The sequence below is a fragment of the Larus michahellis genome, chromosome 19 (assembly GCF_964199755.1).
Source record: "Larus michahellis chromosome 19, bLarMic1.1, whole genome shotgun sequence".
Taxonomy (NCBI): Eukaryota; Metazoa; Chordata; class Aves; order Charadriiformes; family Laridae; genus Larus; species Larus michahellis.
The window spans coordinates 1,675,127-1,693,122 of record NC_133914.1 but is presented as its reverse complement, the minus strand read 5'-3'; the positions used below and the strand labels follow the sequence as shown (position 1 = coordinate 1,693,122).

The following is a 17,996-nucleotide window of genomic DNA, read 5'->3' as shown; positions in this document are numbered from 1 at the left end:
CTTGGGACACGTCTGGCTGTCCAAGGGCACAGGATCAGTGCCTGCCTGGAACACGGCTTACCTGTGCTTTAAATCCCAGCCGGGAATGTCTTGGGCTTTGGGTTGTTTACTTCCCTCTCAGGAAGTTTTCGTAACAGAGGAATGTTTTTAATGCTGCATTAAAAGCTGCTTGCTGCTGCTTTTCACTTTTTCATGCAGTCAAGCGATGGGGTACGGGGTAACCTGAGGTGCTTATCTCTGATGTGACTTCATGTTATTGTCCAGATTTCAGCGAGAAGAGTTTTTGTGGTTCCTCAATAGCTGCACTGCGAGGGGCTGGGGTTCAGTGGCTTTGTCTCCACAGCTCCTGCAGCCTTATGCAGCCTTTTTTCCTCTCAAATTCTGTTATTTTCCAGTAACTTGTCCTAGTTTCCTTTCCACTGTTGCAGCATGAGCTGCTTCCTATGTGACACTGTTCCAGCCTGGATGTGATTCCCATGTTCCAAGTGCTGAACTTCACCCTCCTACAACTCCCTTTATAACAAACTGCATTTTGCTGTTTAGAAATGGGATGTGTTTTGGAGAATGGCAAAAAGCCCCCTGATATTTTTGGTGCTGGCCCTTCTCATCACCTGGTGGGTGGCTGGCACAGACGTTTTACCTGGTTCTGCCAAATGTTTGATTACTCTTAAGTAGCTCCTGTAATTAAAAAAACACGAGATACCACAAGGACGGTGAGAGTGCGGTACCAGGCAGGCAGCAGTGTTTATCTGCCATCGTGTCCCTCTGCTGTGGGGGGCCTCGAGCCCCCTGGTGCTGTGCCAGGGCTTGGGAATGGCGTGGGTGGCGTGACCCCGGGCAGGACGGTGACCGGGAGCCCGTCAATGGCACTGGGCTTGGCGCCAGCCAACCAGGGAACGCAAACACGCTGTGAAATGGTTTTGCAATGTTTGCACAAAAAAACCCCTCTGTCCTGGCCCGTCTGCTCTGTGGTAGGGCTGAAACGACAGTACTGGAGAAAGGAGCTGCTGCTTTTTGAGCCCAAAGAGGAGGGTTTTGGGGGTGGGTGTCCCCCGGCAGTGGTGACGAAGGCTCCCTCTGGCAACACCGGCGCAGGGCAGCCACAACCCTGCGCTGCAGGCATGAGGTCGCTGGGCTGCCGCAATCTGTTCAGGATGGGTTTGGTCTTCGTATTCTTTTAATCCTTTTTCCCCCAAGGGACTTCCCGAGGCAGGAAGGGCTGGAGCCTGCCCTGGCCTGTTGCTGTTTATCATCCTGCCGGAGCAGGATCCCGCGAGCGGCTCCTCGGCTGCGCTCGCTGCGTCTCTCCCCGCAGCGCCAGGGACCCATGTGCTGCCAGGAGTAAAAATAGCGCTGCCGCAACCCGGTAAAGCCGCTGTGCCGGGGTCGGTGCTGGTGCAGGCCGGCGGTGCTCCCGGTGCTGCCAGAGAAACGGTTCCTGCTCTTTCACGATTTATTAGCGTTAAAAAAAACATTTCCACTTGAGTTCCCGTAACGCCAGTGCCCGGTGGCTCCGCTGGGCGCTGGCTCTCGCCCCTCCGGGGCCGCTGTTCCCGGTGCGTGCCGCGCGGTGCCGGCGCAGGCGGTGACGCGGGACCGGGCGGTGCCCGGCCGGGCCTCCCTGGAGCCACAACAAACCCCCGCTGCTGCTGCCCCGTCACCGGCTCGGTCCCCGACCCCGCGGGGCTCCCGGCGCCCCTGCCCGTGCCGCGGCCACCCAGAGCCACCGACCCTTTGCTGGCACCGAGCTCGACCCGCTTATGGCGCCCACAAAGCCCCAGCTGCGGGGTTTGGGGGAGTTTCCCCCCTTTTTTTGTTTTTCACCCAGCTCTAGTTTGGCAGGAGGATGGTGCCGGCCGCGGGGGGGGTGAAGCTGCAGATCTGAGCACTCCCTGCCCCGGCAGCACCCCGCGGCTGGAGGGGGATCCCTGCCCCTGCCTGCCCCCGCATGTCCCTCTCTGTTCCAGCCTCCGGGGGGGGCCGGGGCCAGGGGCCGCGCACGGGGCCCGATCCGTGCAGGGCCGCCCCGCCCCGCGCCGCCCGCCCCCGTCCCCGCCCGTCCCCGCCATGGCGGCGGCGTTCACCGCCCTCCGCGTCCTGCTCGGGCTCTTCTTCCTGCTGACGGGCGCCGTGAAGCTCTCGGAGCAGCTCTCGGCCGACCTGCACCGGCACATGGTGAGCGCGGGGGCGGCCGAGGGGGCGGCCGGGCGGGGAGGGGCGAGCGGCCGGGGCTGGGCTGGTTCGGGGGGTGCGGGACCGAGACCCCGCGGTGCCGGGGTGGGCCCTGGGGCGGGGGGGGGATGAGCACTCTGGGGGGCAGGGATGAGCCCTTGAGAGAGGGGACGGGCAGGTTGGGGAACTGGGGTGAGCAATTTGGGGTGCATGGCTGAGCCCATCGGGGTGCTGGGGTGCAGGGCTGAGCCCTTAGTGGGGGAGGTGACCAGGTTGGGGTGCAGGGCTGAGCACTTTGGGGTGCAGGGCAGAGCCTTTGTGGGGGAGAGGCTGAGCCTGTCGGGGTGCCGGGGTGCAGGGCTGAGCCCTCGCGGGGGGAGGTGAGCAGGTTGGGGTGCTGGGGTGCAGGGCTGAGCCCTTCGGGGTGAGCAAGCCTGAGCCCCCCGGGATGCAGGGCAGAGCCTTTCCGGGGCGCGGGACTGAGTGGAGCAGCCCTTGCCGGAGGGGCTGTGCCCCCCAGCCCCAGGCTCAGGGCAGCTCCGCTCTCCTCCCACCCTTCCCAGAAGTCGGAGTTTGTGCGGTTCGCCGAGGTCTTTCCCCTGAAGGAGTTCGGGTTCGCACCAGAGCCGGGCCGGTACCTGGAGGTGGTGGGCTGGGTGGAGGTGGTGGCCGGGCTGCTGCTGGCCTTCGGGCCCCAACTCCTGCAGGAGATCAGCAACTTCATCCTCAGCGTCATCATGATCGGTGAGAGCGAGCGGGTGCCCACCACCCTGTGCGGGGTCTCGGGGGACCCTTGGGCAGGGACCCCCATCTGCACACTCTGCTCCTTGCCCAGGTGCCATCTACACGCTGCTGGTGCTGCGGGAGCCCCTGGCCATGTGTGCCCCCGCCACCCTCTGCCTCGGCCTCCTCCTGCTGCTCAACATCCGCGGGCACGCGGACCCCCCCAAGCCCAAGTTCGAGTGACTGGAGGCAGGAAGGATGGACGGCTCGGCCAGCGGGAAGCGATGCCCTATGATATTTTCGTGAACGGCATCAAGTCCTGTGAGGTAACTTGCTGCTGGTGCACGGTGTGTCCTCTCCTACCGCTGCTGGGGACCCCGGTGCTGGTTGTCCCCACACTGCGGGACCCGGGCTGGTGCTGTGGGACGGTGGCCGTGGCACCGCCGTGGCACTGCCACCGCTCCAGCAGCTTCATTGCTAAACTCGCACAAAGGTGGCCATCCCTTCACGGTGTTCAGCCACACCGGGCTGGGGTTGGCTCTGCTTTTCTGGGGGCTTTCATATTTTGGAATAAAGCCTCTTGTTTTTCATGTTTTGCCTCCCCTGTTTATTTCTGCTTCCCCCCATGCTGAGCTGTGGGGGCTGAGGGGTTGTCCTGGGTCTGGAGGCCCTGGTCCCCCAGAGCAGCGCATGGGGACAAGGACTGGGGACAGGCGGGAGCTGCTGGCAGCTGGCGCGGAGCCAGACAGCCGTCAGGGAGAGCCCGCACGGGGCCAGGACCCCCCCAGCCGCCTGGAGACACCCAGCAATGTGCCAGGCCACTTGCTGCACATCCCGGAGGGGGACAGCAGCAGTGCGACCCCCCCAAACCCTGTGCATGGGCAGGCATGTACTTTTGGGGGTCTTGCTCCAGTGGGGCCCTACACCACAGGGACCCCTCCCTCACCCTGGATGAGCACAGCCAACCCCATGGATGAACCCCAAGATTTGAACCCAGTGCAGCACCAGCAAGGTGGCCGGGATGGCTGTGGGGGGACACTGGCTGTCTTGGGATGAGCAGAGGGGGTACAACACCCCCGTACCCCGAGCGGGACCTGAACCACTGTGGGTTGGCACCCTTGATGTCCCAGAGGAGTATCCACAAATTGCAGGACCATGCAAAGCAGCGAGTGGCATGCTCACAGAGCGTGGGGGGGCCCAGCGTGCTGCTCCCCCTAAATCCAGCTTTGAAGCCAACAAAAGCACTAAGGGCCAGGGGGAGGCAGATTCCAGCTTTGATCCCTTTCAGGGCATTCCCCTTTTCCCCCAGCTGCTGGGTGCAGAAACTTGACCCTCCGCCGCTTTCATCCTGGCGTGGGTGGGGAAAAAGGCCCTGGGAAATGGTCCTAGACAGGGCTGGGGGCACACAGCGGGGCAAGCCGTGCTGGTACCGGTCTGTCCGGCCACCCCCACATGCCCCCAGCCCCGTCAGCCGGCGCAGGGGGTCTTAGCTTGGCTCCAGCAGGGAATCCCCCATTACATACACACGCAGGTGCTCTCCCTGCTCCAGCTGCCCTCCGGCAGGCACTAACCTCCACGGGGGCTTGGGATGGCAGGGGGGGATCAGGCAGCCCCTGCCTACCCCCAGCACTTAAAGCCTTCCCCAGCCTGGCTGGATCAGAGCGCGAGGAGCAGCCGGAGGGGACGCAGCTGGTCCAGCCTGACCCGGTGGGGTAAGTAACCGGCTCAGCATGGGTGAGATGGAGCATCCCCCCTGCAAACAGGGGTGGGGGAAGGAAGAGGAAAGGGGGACCATTGAGGGAGCCGAGGGCTCCTTGGGGGTCTGCGCTGACTCTGCAGGACAACCGAAGCGCACTGGGATGAGCCCTGAGTCCCCCCCAGGCTCGGCAGCTCATCCCTCTGTGCCTCAGCCCGGCGCTGGGTGCTGCATGTGCCGAATCCGGCCCTGCCGTGCTGGAAAACACCCGCTGGGTGACTCAGTGCCGTTGGCGAGGTGTGGGCAGGTGCTGACGGGAGGTGAAATAGCTGCAGCCCTGGGATACAGCTGTTCATCACAACGTGGTTTTCCACGGCCAGGACCAGCAACCAGCAGGGCGGCAAACCTGCCTCACGCAGGGCTGGGGGGCACAGGGGGGCTGCCGGCCCCATGCTCGTACCCCCACCCCGCGCCGGGGTCTCTCCACTCTGGTGCATGCTGAGCCGGTGGGTGACTTCCCAAGGGTGCACTGCGGGGGGGGATTCGGGGTGCTGGGAGTGGGCTGGGGGCCGGGTGGCCCCCGTAGGCACGCGGTGGCGTGGGAGGTGTTAAGCCCCGCAGCTGCCGGCTGGAGCCGGTGCAGCACCTCCGGGTGCCGCCGGCCGCAGCTCTGCCCTTTGGCTGCCGCGCAGCTGCGCCTGCCACTCCCCGGAGAGCCCTGGCCGGGTGGCTGCTGGTGGCCCCTGGGCTCCCATGTGGTGTGGGGGGATGTGGCTGGGGTTGGGCTGGGAGGGGGTCCCACAGCCCCCCGTCTCCTGAGAGGAGCCGTTGAAGGCTGAGCCCCTGATGACGGCATCTCCATGGGGGGCTCCGCCTCCGGTGCCCAGCAGCTACCGCAGGCGCCAGCCGGAGAGGTCCTGTCTGGGTCAATGTCCCTTCCCTGTCCCTCGAAGGCTGTGTTTGGGGCCGTGCCACTGACTGTCCACCCATCTTCACAGGAGCCTGGGATGAACGGCTCGGCGCCAGGGCCGCTGCCGACGGGACACCCCGGCGAGTGCGTGCCCAGCGACCCGGTGCAGTTCGTGCTGGTGCCCGCCGTCTACTGCCTGGTGCTGTGCGTGGGGCTGCCAGGCAACCTGGTGGCCTTGCTGGTCTTCCTGCAGAGCGGCAAGGTGAGGAAGGCCATCCGCATCTACCTCATCAACCTCACGCTGGCTGACATCCTCTTCAACCTCACCCTGCCCCTCTGGATCCCCTACTACCTGGCTGGGGGGGACTGGCTGCTCTCGGAGGCCACTTGCCGCTTGGCCGGGGCCGCCTACTACCTGGCGACCTACAGCGCCATCACCTTCATGGCGCTCATCAGCTTCAACCGGTACTGCGCGGTGCGGGCGGCGCGGCGGGAGCTGCCGCTGACGGGGCACCGGGGGGCCGCGCTGGCCTGTGCCCTGGCTTGGCTACTGGGACTGGGCTGCGCTGTGCCCACCCTGGCCACCCGACAGACCTTCCCCACCCGTGCCGGGGCCACCGCCTGCTTCGAGCAGCATGGCCGGCAGCGGGCATACGCCTACGCCATGGTGGGCTTCTTTGCCGCCGCCTTCCTGGTGGTGCTGGGCACCTACGCCTCCATCGCCTGGGTGCTCTCGGTGCCCACCGCCGCCTCGCCAGGCTCCCACCGGCAGCAGGCACGTGCCATGGTGCTGGGGATGCTGCTGGTCTTCGTGGTCTGCGTGGCCCCCTACCACCTCACGCTGGCCCCCTGGGTGGGCAGCCGGCCCTCCGTGCCGCCCTGCGGCCCCCCTTCCGTCCTGGACGTGCTGCACACGCTGAGCGTGGCCCTGCTCAGCCTCAACAGCTGCCTCGACCCCCTCGTCTACTGCTTCTCCATCCGACGCTTCCGCGCCGACCTGGCACGGACCCTGCGCAAGATCGGCCGGTGCCTCCCACTCTCCCCCCCGGCCCCTGCCGGGCCCGTGCCCAGCGTCCGTGCGTCCTCCTTCACCTCCTCATAGCGGGCTGGGCACGGGAGTCCTGCCCCCAGCTGCCCCGGTGCCACGGTCCTGGTGGGATGGGGTCCCTGGCGCCAGGATAGAGATGGAGAGCAGCGTGGGGGGAGCTCTGGCTTTGTGCACCCCCCTCCGCCTCCCAGCCTTCATCATTCTGTGCATCCCCACGCGCTCACGAGCCCACGGTTTCCGTTCACACATGGATCCTGCCCTCTGCGTTTGCAGGCGCTGGGAGGGTGGTTCGCCTGGCGAGGGGAGGCAGCGCTGCTGTGCGGGGGGGGCGCTGAGCCGTGGTGGGACAGGATGGGGAGGGATGCCCAGGGAGGGCCCTGTCCCCTCCCAGGGGTCTCCATCAGGAGACATGCATGATCAAAGACACCTGTGGCTGCCCTGGGGGAGCTCTTTGGGGTCCCGTGGCCGGTCCTGTCCCGCAGCATGCCCAAATCCTGCCTGCTCTCAGACAGGATTAAACATTAATGAGCCAAAGGCTTCCCCTTCCTCAGTCTCTTTGCTGGCGGCCGCCTGCGCTGCACACCGAGCAGTGCCAGCCGCTCCTGCGCCATGGGGCAAGGCTGAATGTGGGGAAGCCCCCGGCCCCCCCAGCCCCGGCCCCGCAGCCCTGGCCATGGCTCGGCCCTGCTCCTGCAGCCCCAGCCTGCGCCAGGGCGGCTCCTGCACCAGGGGCTGCTGGGCCCTGCTCCCCCCTGCCCCGTCCCCTGCCCGCGGGTGGGTGGCCATGGTGGGCGCAGCGCAGCCCCCAGCCCCACGCCTGCCGCCCACCTTCCCGGCGAGCCCCGCTGCGCGGCGGGGGCGGCGGAGCCAGCGCAGGGCCGTGGGCGGCTGCGTGGGTGGAAGATGGTGTTTTCCCAGCCCTGGCTGGTTCCTGCTGCCACCGCAGCCCCGCTCCCCGGCGCTGCACGGATGGGAGCAGCGGGTGCTGAGCAGCTCTGGGGCAGTCAGGGGCAGGGGGGGACAGTGACAGGGGACAGGGGGGACAGGGTGCATCAGCTGCCCCCCATCTGGGGGTCTCACCCCCCAGCACAGGGCTGCTCTCTGGCATGCTCCAACCCACCGGTGCCTGGGAAAGAAGCGGATGGAGGAGGAGGAGATGGGCAGCCTGGGGACCACCAGCATGGCACTGGCAGGGTGGCAGCCGGGCACCGGGACGGTCGGGAGATGCCGTGCCTGGTGGGCAGGCGACACAGTGGGGCAAGGGCAGGTCCAGGGTGCCGGGGTCTCCATGTGCCATGGGAATAGTTCACCTTCCTGACTCAGGGAGACCCTGGCACAGTTAACGTGGGGTGGGCTTGCAGGACGCTGGGGTGCCCGCGGTGCCCAGGCGCTTTGCTCTGGTTCTGTGCAGCCGTGCCCATGGGCTGGGCCGGACGGAGCTGGTCTCTGTGTGCCACAGGGCATGGCCAAGGGTGCCCCTGCTCCGCACCCAGCCCTGGCCCAGCCGTCCTCGACCACCCGCTTGTTCCCCTTTTGAAGTTCATATTAAATTTTAATCCCTTTATGTAACTGCTGAGGGAGGTGGGCAGAGCTCCGCTCCCCGCATGCAGCAGCCATGCTGATAGCAATGAGGGCACCGCGGGGCTGGGCGAGGGATGGGGATGGGGGCTCACCCCCCCTGGGGGCCAGCAGGACTTTTCGGGGGCTCTCTGCATGCCAGGGGTGGGGCGGCCCCAGCTCCGGCTCTGGCCTGGCGGAGTGTCCAGGAGAAGGGACTGTTCAGTGGGGGGCGGCAGGGGTGGGGGCCATGGGGCTGCTGAGCGGAGCACCCCGAGATGGGGGCAGCTCTGCAGAGCCGCAGCAGGGCCCAGATCCGGCCTCGCTGTCCCTGCAGCATCCTGCTGTCCCACTGCCCTGTGCCACCCTGGGGAAACACTCGTGTCCTCCAGCCCCAGCCATCCTGATGGGTGACTGACGGTGTGACCGCTGGGGACAGCTGTCCTGGCTAAGGAGCACAGCGCTGGGACGTGGACACAAAACGCCAGGGCACGGCTGCTTCAAAACCCGCTCCAGGTGCCTGTGTCCCCCCATGTGGGCTGTGTCCCCCTGCAAGTTGGGCAGGGGCTCCCACGCGGTGTGGCGGGTGGCTTCGGGGCCAGCAGGGCACAGAGCCTGGCAGGTGCCACACGCTGCTTGGCATTAACCAGGTTATTGTGCCGCCGCACTTCTAACCTGCGCGTGCCGTAATTATTATTATTAGCAAATTACACGGTGAGGTGCGAGGGGCTCGGCGGGCGGGCGGGAGCTGGTGGCCCCTGCTTTGCCAGGGGAGAAGCTAGGCCCCGGGGGCTGCATCCATCCCGGGGGTGTCCCGGTACCCTGGCACCTCCCGGGTGGGTGGCATGACCACACGCAGGGGTGGGTGACGGGTCCCGGGGTGTCCCTGTCACCTCGGGCTGCCCCGGGAGGACACCCAGGGGTGGGTACCGCTTGTCCCGGTGGGGCAGAACCCACGCTGCGTGCCCCACGGTGGGCAGCTCCCCGGCCCCACGCCCGGCCCCCGCGGCTCCCCCCGCTGCGGGCCGGGGGTCCCGGGGCGCCGGGAGGCGGCGGCAGAGCCGCATCGGAGCCATCTTGCGCCGCCGCCGCCGCCGCCCGCTCTGACTCCCGGGGAAAATCCACCGCCGTGTCTTGCCTGCGCCGCGGCGGCGGCCCCGCTCCATCCGCGCCGCTCCGCGCCCATCCGCGCTGCACTGCGGGGCCGCCGCCACTCGCATGCTGCCGCCCGCCGCGCTCCCACGCGCGGGGCGCCGGCCCGGGCCGCGCCGGCACCGACCCAGCCGGGACCGACCCAGCCCCGCCGAGCAGCGCCGGTACCAACCGGGCCGGGCCGTCGGGGAACCGCCCGGCAGCGGCCGGAGGATGTAGGCGGCGGGAGCGGGGTAAGAGCGGCGGGGGCGGCGGGATGCGGACGCGGGGGGCCGTTGTCCCGGTACTGCCCGCGCAGACCGGTGGCCCCGGGGCATCGCCGGGCGGGCGGGGGCCTCGGTCCCGGGGGGAGCCGCGGTGGGGGGGGGTGGGGGGGCTATCCCCGACGGGGCGTCGGGGCGGTGTGGGACAGACCCCCCGGGGACGGGACGCGTCGCCCGGGGACCCATCCATCGCCGCCGAGCGGGTGCTGGGGGGGAGCGGGGGGAGATGGCAAAATGGCTGGGGGCATCTCACCGGCACCGCGGTGCTCGGCTCAGCCAGCGCCGCTCGGGATCCCCCGGCGGGTGCGGGAGAAGGGGCGCGGGCATCCCCCATCTCCTGGTGCGTTGGGGAGGGGGCTCTCAGCCCCGGAAGGCGACACCAGCCATCCTGGCTCCCTCCTGCTGCGAAGGGCTCGGGCCAGGGTTGGGCAGGCCCAGGACCCCTCCCCAGCCCGGTGGTCTCCCCTCTCGCCACGCTGTGCGGCAGGTAAGGGTTGGCACTGGGTGCAGGAGCCATGTCCCGGCCAGGCCGGTGTGGTTCCAGGGCTGCCGGCGGGTGCTGGGAGCTGGCACAGAGCGTGAGCCGAGCGGTGACTCTCACCGCGGATCCAGGCTCCGTGGTGCAACCCAGCCTGGCAGGCAGGGGCCCCGGTCGGGGTGTCTCTCTCGTCTCATTGCCTTCCTTCTCCCGGACGGTTGGGTTTTGTTGGAGGAGCCTGTCTGGTCCCTCCAGCCCGTGCCAAACCTGCAGAGCAAGTTGGCGCTGGGACCGCTTGTCTCTCTCCATCCCGTGACATCCAGCCCTGCACGTCACCACCCTTCTGGGGTGCAGGGCAGTGCTGCCGGCAGTGGGTCCCTGCCAGCTCCCGGGGCCAGGCACGAAGCCCCGAGTGGGCAGGAAGGGACAGAGCAGGGCCGTTGGGTACCGGTTGCCCCTGCAGGAGTCCAGGCTGGGAGCAGAAGGCCTCCCTTGGTGTAAATCGGGGCAGGATCCGGCCAGCAGTGCAGATTCTCCCTTAGAAAATGGATGTCATTTCCCGTCTATCTCGGCTCCTCGTCTCTGTGCTCCCAGTGTCCTCCCGCACTCGTCCGTGGTTCCCACCCCTCGAGGACCCCGTCTGCTGGGAGAAGGAGCCGGGGGCCGGGCACTGGGAGACGGGCATGGCCATGCTCGGGAGGCTGGAAGGAGACACATCAGCCTTTTCAAAGCATTTATTCAAGCGCCAGTAGGGCCACGAGGGAAAAAATAGCCATCAAAGTGACCATGGAGCGTCTGAGCTGGAGGGGCCCCTCCTGGCTGTAGGGGTGGTGAGAGCAGGGTAATGGGGGTGGGAGCCATGTTTGGGGCTGCCTTGGGCATTGTTACCCCACCGAGCCCGGGCACCAGGACTGGCTCTGGGCATCCCTGCTGTGGGAAGCGGGGTGACACAACCATGGCGTCCCCATCCAGCCTGGGCAAGTTGGTGCCGAGCCCTCAGTGCCCAAATCTCCCTCCTGAGTGCGAGGGCTTGTGCCGTGTGGGCTGGAGGAGCAGCACCCAGCCCTCCTGCCGGGCCTGGCCGCTGGCAGCCTGGGCAGGGTGCGGGGAGGGAGCAGAGAGCGGTGGGGAGCCCAGGCTGGGGGTCCCTGGGGGGGCCTTTCCTTCAGCCTCCCCATCGTGAGTACAGGGCAGAGCCGTGCCGGGGCCTGAGGGACACGCGGCCGTGCAGGAGGCAGGAGGCTGGTGGTAGGTCCCCATGGACCTGCCTCCCCACGAGGGCAGGATCCGGCCCCACGCTGGGGTCTTGTACCCAGGTGATGCTGCTGCTGCTGGGGCTGGGGCTCCAGATCCAGGTTTTGCAGATGCTTGTGTCTCTCCGACAAGCTGATCCGAAACCCTGGATCCCACCCAGGCAGAAATTTGGATCTGGAGCCAAAGGTGACTCTTGGCCCTTATTGCCATCACGGGTGAAGCGAAGATCTGGATCTGAGTGGCGACATGAGGAGCCTGGATCCGGCTCCGGAGCTGAACGTGTGGCTTGTGCTCCTTCTGCCCATCAAATTGGATTTCCTGAAATAGCCTGTTGAAGACTGGGGCCTGGCAGGGACCGAATGACAGGTCACCAGGGGTGTGGAAGCCCCACCACGATCCTGGCTGCCTGCTTCAAGACGTTGGCAGCCAGCAATAATAGTAATATACGGTGCCATTGCCGGGAGAGCGCAGCGCCGGAGAGCTAAGAATAGCAGGCGAGACGTGCCGGCAGCCGGGGGACTCGCGGGGAGGGCTGGTGGCCAGGGGTGCGCGCGTTGGATGTGTCCTGGGGGGACATCCTGGTGATGGGGGGTGGATGGAGGTGGCTGCCTGCCTTCCTCACAGTGGGGAGGACGTCCCCGCGGTACAGGTGGCACGGGGCATGGCAGGTGCCAGTGGAAGGCAAGGGGACGGGGAGCAATGCCCAGTGCCACCGACCCGGTGTAGTGCCCTTCAGTGTGGCCTCGGGGCTCTGCTGTCCCCAAGAGCTGGGGGTGAAGCCTGTGCTGCTGAAGTGCTCTGTGGCCTGGGATTGTGGCCGTCTCAATGGCAGCGAGCAACAGCCCAGGGGGGGGCCACCCGGGGATGAAGGAGGGGGCTGGACTCCCAGCGCCTGCACCCCATGCTTACCTCCCCTCTGCTGGGCAGGATCGAGCCCCTTCTGCCCCCCCTGCTCTGCCCAGCGCGCTGGGGCCACGCAGCATCGGCCTTGGGGGGACAGAGGGGACACAGCCACCACGGGCAAGCGAGCCAAGCCGTGGGCAGGCCGGGCTGCTCTCTGCCAGCAGCGGTGGCAGCACGTGGCAGCAGAGCAAGTGCCCATCAGATTAAGGAGAATTAATTTGTACTTTCCCCGTTTCCGTGGGGCCGGGGGTGCTGTGGGCGCCCGGTGTCCCCCTCCCTCCAGCAGCTGTGCTCCCGCAACTCCGTGTCAGCGCCTCTACAACCTGCCCTCAATCCTAATTAGATTTTCCACGTCCCCCTCCCCAGCTCACTCCTCACCAAATGCTGAAGCAGGAAGGAGCCATGACATGCTTTCTAATCAGCTCCTGAATTCAGATTTCTCTTGGCTGTCGTTGGAGGAGGCTTCTCACAGCCTTTGTCTGGTGCTGCCCGAGCAGGGTGCTGCTCTGCGCTTCACCTCGACGCCGTGGCGATGGGCGATGCCGGTGCCTCGGGGAGCGAGTGGCCACACGCGGAGGGAGCCGGGAAACCCTACAAAAACACAGCGCTGTGCGGAGCTGGGCACTTGCAAGAGCATCACCAGCACCCACAGACCTGCCACGCGCTGCCGGGTGGGAGCCAATGCCGGGACCGGCAGGAGCTGGGGCTGCCGTGTGGCGCGGTGGTGCTGTGCCGGTGATGCCGACTGCTCCCCGCCAGCACACAGCGTCATGGCCGCTGCTGCTGCTGTTTTCCCGGGGCTCATTCTGTGCTGCTCCTGCCGGGCCGGGCGGCTGGTGCGGGAGCTGGGCACTGTGCCCCATGTGCCCGTCCTGGCACAGCTCCGCTGCGGCCGATGCATTGCTGGGTTTGGCTCCTTCCCCGGCACCCGGACCTCATCGGCAGCGAGTTGTGGCTCTGCGCGAAGCCAGGGGATGCAAACACTTCCCAGTGCTGCCAAGCCCCAATTAATAGCCTGTGAATCACGATGCCGTTGGAAGAGCAGATGTTTGTGGCGTGGTTGCCAGCGCTCGGTGTTTCACCAAGGGTCTGTTTGGCCTTAAACCGTCAGCGTTGGGCGGCAGGCGGTGGTAGGAGCCTCGCTGCTTGCCTGGCCCTCTTCCCCGGCAGGGCCGGGAGCCGTTTGGGCTGGGAATTAGCTGAAGTTTTTGGTGGGCAGAGCAGAGCAGAACAGCCTGTCTGTGGGCGTGTGGGGGTGCCGCTTCGGAGCGAGAGGACTGCGAAAGCTGAAGGTACTGAATCCCAACGCGATGCCTGGCAGGGGACCTGCTGGTGTCCCAGCCCCAGCGCTGTGGTCTTGACCCGGGGCAGTGCCCGTCTCCCCAAGGGGCTGGAGGGGCTGTGGCGGGACTGGGGGCGTCAGACCCCTCGGTTTGGGGATGGTGAACTGGTTGTTACTGGGGATACGCTGCATGTCTTGGATGTGGCTGTCCCTGCCACGATGGCGCAGCTCGGCCAGGTCGGCGTCCCCAGCCAGCGGGTCAGGGTGAGACCCCATGGCGGTTGGTGCACCCTGGGTTGGTACTGTCAGTGTGGCCAAGCTGAGAAATGGTCTCGGCATTTCATGTCATGACACGCGTCTGCTCCGGGCTGCCCCGGGCCCGCTCTGGGTAGGGGGAGAGGGGATGGCCCCACGCAGGGTGCCAGTGGGTGTCAGGGGGGTGGGCGTGTGGGGGGCTGGTGGGGGCAAGGGCTGCGCGCAGGTGCCTGCAGGGTGCTGAGGAGTGGGTGGGTGGGCGGGGGGGGGCGTGGGGAGGCTGTGGGGTGGGAGCGGTGGGGGTGCGGGGTGCACAGCGCTGCAGCGGTGCGGGAGCAGCCGGGTGCGCGGGGCCATCCAGGTGCACGGGGATGCAACAGTGCGGATTGGCCGTTGGGTGTGCAGGGCCATGCGTCCGTCTGTGTGTGTGTGGCCGTGTGTCTGTCCGGGCTTGCAGGGCCGTGTGTCGGTCTGGTTGTGCGTGGCTGTGTGTGTCCGTCCGTGCGTGTGTGGCCGCGTCTCCGTCCGTCCGCGCGGGGCTGCGTGTCTGTCCGTCCGCGTGGCGATGCGGCGGTGCGTGCGGTGCGGTGCGTGGGCGTGCGGGCGCTGCTGGCGTGGGCAGTCCCTTCCCGTGGGTGCGTGGCTGCGCACGGGGGTGGCGGGAGCGCGCGGGGGTGTGTCCCGAGCGCGCGGGGGCGCCGGCTCCGCCACCGCCTCTCTCGCCGGCTGGAAGGTGCCGGTGTTGGCCCGGGCACCGAGAGCGTGGCCGCTGCCGCGGGTGGCCGTGACCCCAGGGACGCTCGCTGCGCGGCCTGGCCGCGGCATGGGCAGCCCGCAGGGATTTGGCAGGAAGAGAGCGAATCCAGCCGCCGCGCCGCTTCCGTCCTCCCGAGCCCAGGTGGCCAACTTCATGGCTTAGCGGCGGTGGCAGGGTGAGTGGGGCGGCGGGGGCCGGGGAAGGGGCTGCCAGGCGGGAGGGGAGCGGGGCTGGCTCTGTGCCGGGGCGGGGGGTCCATGCCTTGCAGACCCCCTCTCCCGGGAGAGCCCCGCTTTGTGCCCAGCGGTGCCAGTGCAGCGGATGCACTGATGGGGGCAGCTGAGTCCCCTCCATCCCGGGCAGAGTGGGAGACCCCAGGCAGCCCACACCCCCGCGGAGCTGCTCCTAACCCTTTCCTGGCCGAGTCCTCCTCCCTGGCAGCCACCTCCTCGTCTCGGTGTGCAGCGTATGGCTCCCGGCCAGCCCTCGCCCAGACAAGCCTCGGCACAGCCTTGAAGCTCTCCCGGCCGGGATGGGGAGCTCCCAGCCCAGCGGTCTCTCCTCCCTTTCTCTGCAGCCCTGTGCTGGGCCGGGGGCTGCGTCTACTGGGGCCGGAGGCTGCAGGCACTGGGGCAGCGTGCGCTGGGGCTGTGCGTGCTGAGTCGCAGGGTGGGCTGTGCCTGAGCTGAGCTCACCCCTGGGGGCACGGTGCGCTGAGCCCTAGGGACACGGTGGTCTCAAGATGAGGGAGGTGGGGACACCATTGCTCCTGGCCCAGCTCCGCACGGGGCCACGCTGTGCTGCCTGTCCCCGAGCCGTGCAGCATGGGGGGCCGTGGCCAGCTGGGAGGGGGCTGTGCACAGGGGAGGCTTTGCTGTACGCTCAGAAGTGAGGGGATGTGCCAGCCTTGCCTGAGACCCTGTGAGGTGGGTGTTCATTTGCCTGCTCGTTGTGTCCTGGAGGGCTTTTCCTACCCCGCTGTAGAGCAGGGAGCAGAGTCCTAAGGCAGCCGCACCGAGCGTGTCCCAGCAGTGTGGGGAGTGGGTCAGGGCTGCACCTCCATGTGTGCAAGGGACATGATCCCCTCTGTCGTGTCAGTGTGTTGGCCTATGGATGGAGCTGGGGAGCCCTGGATCTGCCTGCCTGCCTGCCAGACGGCCCCGCTGCTGGCGAGCGGCACAGCCGGTGCCGACATCTGTGCTTCGAGCCCTGCTTGTCTTTGGTTCTCTCCTTGGCACAGTCACAGTGGCAGTTGGGTCCCTCCATACCTCTCCGTGGTTTTCCCCCACCGCCTTTCCTCTCCATGAGGAGAGCCTGTGTTCTCCGGTGTGTTTTCTTGGAGGGGAAACTGAGGCAGGAGGGAGAGAAGTAGCAGAGCCCACACCTGATCCCCGCCATCTTCAGGCTCGGTCTCACGCTTCACCTCAGGTTGTTTTTTCCTGCCAAGCGATGCCAAGAGCCAGGGGGAAGCGAGGGCATCCCAGGACACAGCCCACGGCCGTGTCTGCCCGGGGCACAGGAGCCGCCCGGCTCCTCCTGCCGCCACCTGGCGCGTCCCTGGCCTGGGGCTGTGGGGCGGCTGTCTGCAGCGGGGGCTGCCGGGCGGCGCGGTGGCGCTCGTGTCAGTGGTGGTGCTGGTGTCAGTGGTGGCCACAGTGGCAGTAGTAGTCACAGTGGCAGCGGTGGCCATAGTGGCCATGGCGGTGGCCGCGGCGGTGGCGTGGCGCTGGCCTTGGTGGCGCTGGTGGCGGCGGGCGGACGCTGTCCGCGGTGCTGATCCCCCCGCGCCGCGTGTCCGGACGGGACAAGGGCAGCGTGTCCCGGCCCCTCGGTCCCCCCGGGCTGCGATGGGCGCGCTGGGGCTCGGGGTCCCCCTGGGGACGTCCCTGGGGACGTCCCGGCCCGCCCCGGCCTTTGATGTGCGGCAGCTCCAGACAGGGCTGGCGGGACGGGAGGCCGATCCGTGGCCGTGGCTGCCACCCCACGCCCTGGCTGCCGGGCTGGGCATGGCCTGCCGCCTCCGGGCACCGCTGATTGTCCCGCTGTGCAGGTCGGACGGGGACCGGGCGCCACGAGTTGGGCTGGCGAGTGGGGCAGGGCAGAGCAGGCCGCCTGGGGACACAGGCCACCAAGGCTCCATCACGCCCTGCCAGGTTTGGGGCAGGCTGGAGAGGTGCTGCCGGCTCTGCTTGGTGCACCCAACTGGGCGCGGGGTGACCGATGTGGTGTCCCCGGGGCAGCACTGCTGGCTGGGGACACTGTAGCCACCTCTGCCCCTGGAACCATGTTCCCAACCACGGTGCCAGTGCTCCCAGCACAAAATGTCAAACCATGCAAATGAGGCTGCGGGAGCGGCTGATTGAAGGGCCCTGCCCCGCCTTGGAGTTGCAATCAAATATGCAAATGGCTCCCGAGGAGGCTAGTGAAGGCTATTAATAGCAGGGGATGAGGCTGTGGGAAAGCATGGTGTTCCTTGAGAGGATGAGGCAGGGGGCTAAGCTGGCTCACCTTGTCCCTCTGCCCTGCATGTGCCACCTGGGCAGGCACCCACCTTTCTGCCAATGTCCTGGATGGGGTGGTTCCTGCGGGGAGCCCATGGACACCAGGTATCGCTTTGGCCCCCATGACCCTTTGTAGGCCATTGCTGCCCATGTGCCTGCACTCCTGCCCAGTGTCCCATGAGAATGGTGTGCATCTCCGTGCCGAACAGCCGGGAAACCCCGCGGGGCAGTCACGTTTGCTGAAAATGCCAGGCTGAGATTTTTTCCTTGGGGAGTCTGCCCTCGAACAAGGAGGAATTAGGTACCTGGGGGCACCTGGGTGCTGCTGGGGGGGGTTGCTGTGGCTCGGGCTGGCAGGGGGAGCTCAGCCTGATGCAGGCATCTCTGTTTTGGTGGAGGGAGGGAGGAGGGAGCTAGGGAGGGCTCCTCCCAGCCCCCCATCATTCATGCTCTACTTTCATGTCCCCTTCTGTCTCTCCTGGTTTCCTTCCGTTGCCTCAAGGCAGAGGATGTCCCTCTCCTGCCAGCTCCAGTGTGAGCACGAGGTGGGTTCCCACTGTGGTACTGGTGGGGACTACACTGTCCCCAGTGTCCCCAGCTGGTGTGGGGGGCTCAGTGCGCCTGGGGCTCCGCCACAGTCCCTCTGCCCTGTCTCACGGGTTTCAGGAGCTGGGAACCACCTGACCTTTTTAGAAAACTGTGGAAGTAAGGCTGGAGACAACAGTAACTAATTATTTAAAATCTGAAACTGGCATAATTAGCCCAATTAACAGTCTCAGGTGACGTCTTATTCCATCTGATAACAGCCTGAAGAAGAGGGAAATTAATTAACCTGTCAGCCTGACATTTGTAGGTCACCGCTGGCTCCTCACGCCTGTCCGGGTGGCAGCAGGGACAGTTTGGGGGTGCTCGCCCCACTTGGTGCAAGGTGTCTGCGTCTTTTGGGGGCCTCGGTGCAAGGGGGGGCGGGGGCCTGTGCATGAGCCAAAGCGCCAGCTGGGGGAGACAGGTTGGGGGCTGGTAGGGGGGAGAGGGTGCTGTGGTC

At 67.0% G+C, this 17,996-nt stretch overlaps 3 protein-coding genes across 5 annotated transcripts in view; all 3 read left to right on the top strand.

The window, feature by feature from the left end:
- Window positions 1–1,941: 1,941 nt before the first annotated feature.
- On the top strand, window positions 1,942–3,485 carry TMEM35B (transmembrane protein 35B). The gene is made up of 3 exons (XM_074563014.1): window positions 1,942–2,175; window positions 2,736–2,916; window positions 3,008–3,485. Exons 1-3 carry the CDS (start codon window positions 2,068–2,070, stop codon window positions 3,136–3,138), a joined length of 420 nt encoding a protein of 139 aa, XP_074419115.1. The 5' UTR covers window positions 1,942–2,067; the 3' UTR covers window positions 3,139–3,485.
- A 2,113-nt stretch (window positions 3,486–5,598) lies between these two features.
- On the top strand, window positions 5,599–6,603 carry LOC141733118 (platelet-activating factor receptor-like). Its single transcript, XM_074563013.1, has one exon. It carries the CDS (start codon window positions 5,599–5,601, stop codon window positions 6,601–6,603), a length of 1,005 nt encoding a protein of 334 aa, XP_074419114.1.
- Window positions 6,604–9,279: 2,676 nt separating this feature from the next.
- The window catches only part of DLGAP3 (DLG associated protein 3), a 28,138-nt gene continuing 19,421 nt past the window's right edge, over window positions 9,280–17,996 (top strand). For 2 of the 3 annotated variants that reach the window (XM_074562772.1, XM_074562769.1), the window contains exon 1: window positions 9,280–9,491. The gene's annotated coding sequence lies outside the window, so the exon portion shown is untranslated. Of the gene's footprint in view, window positions 9,492–14,393; window positions 14,626–17,996 lie in introns of those variants that run through there. The other variant, XM_074562770.1, reaches the window with a different exon arrangement.

Coding starts and splice junctions, on each gene's coding strand:
- TMEM35B (XM_074563014.1), top strand. CDS start 2,068: ATGGCGGCGGCGTTCACCGCCCTCCGCGTCCTGCTCGGGCTCTTCTTC. Junction 2,176..2,735: donor CCGACCTGCACCGGCACATG/GTGAGCGCGGGG, acceptor CACCCTTCCCAG/AAGTCGGAGTTTGTGCGGTT. Junction 2,917..3,007: donor CCTCAGCGTCATCATGATCG/GTGAGAGCGAGC, acceptor CTCCTTGCCCAG/GTGCCATCTACACGCTGCTG.
- LOC141733118 (XM_074563013.1), top strand. CDS start 5,599: ATGAACGGCTCGGCGCCAGGGCCGCTGCCGACGGGACACCCCGGCGAG.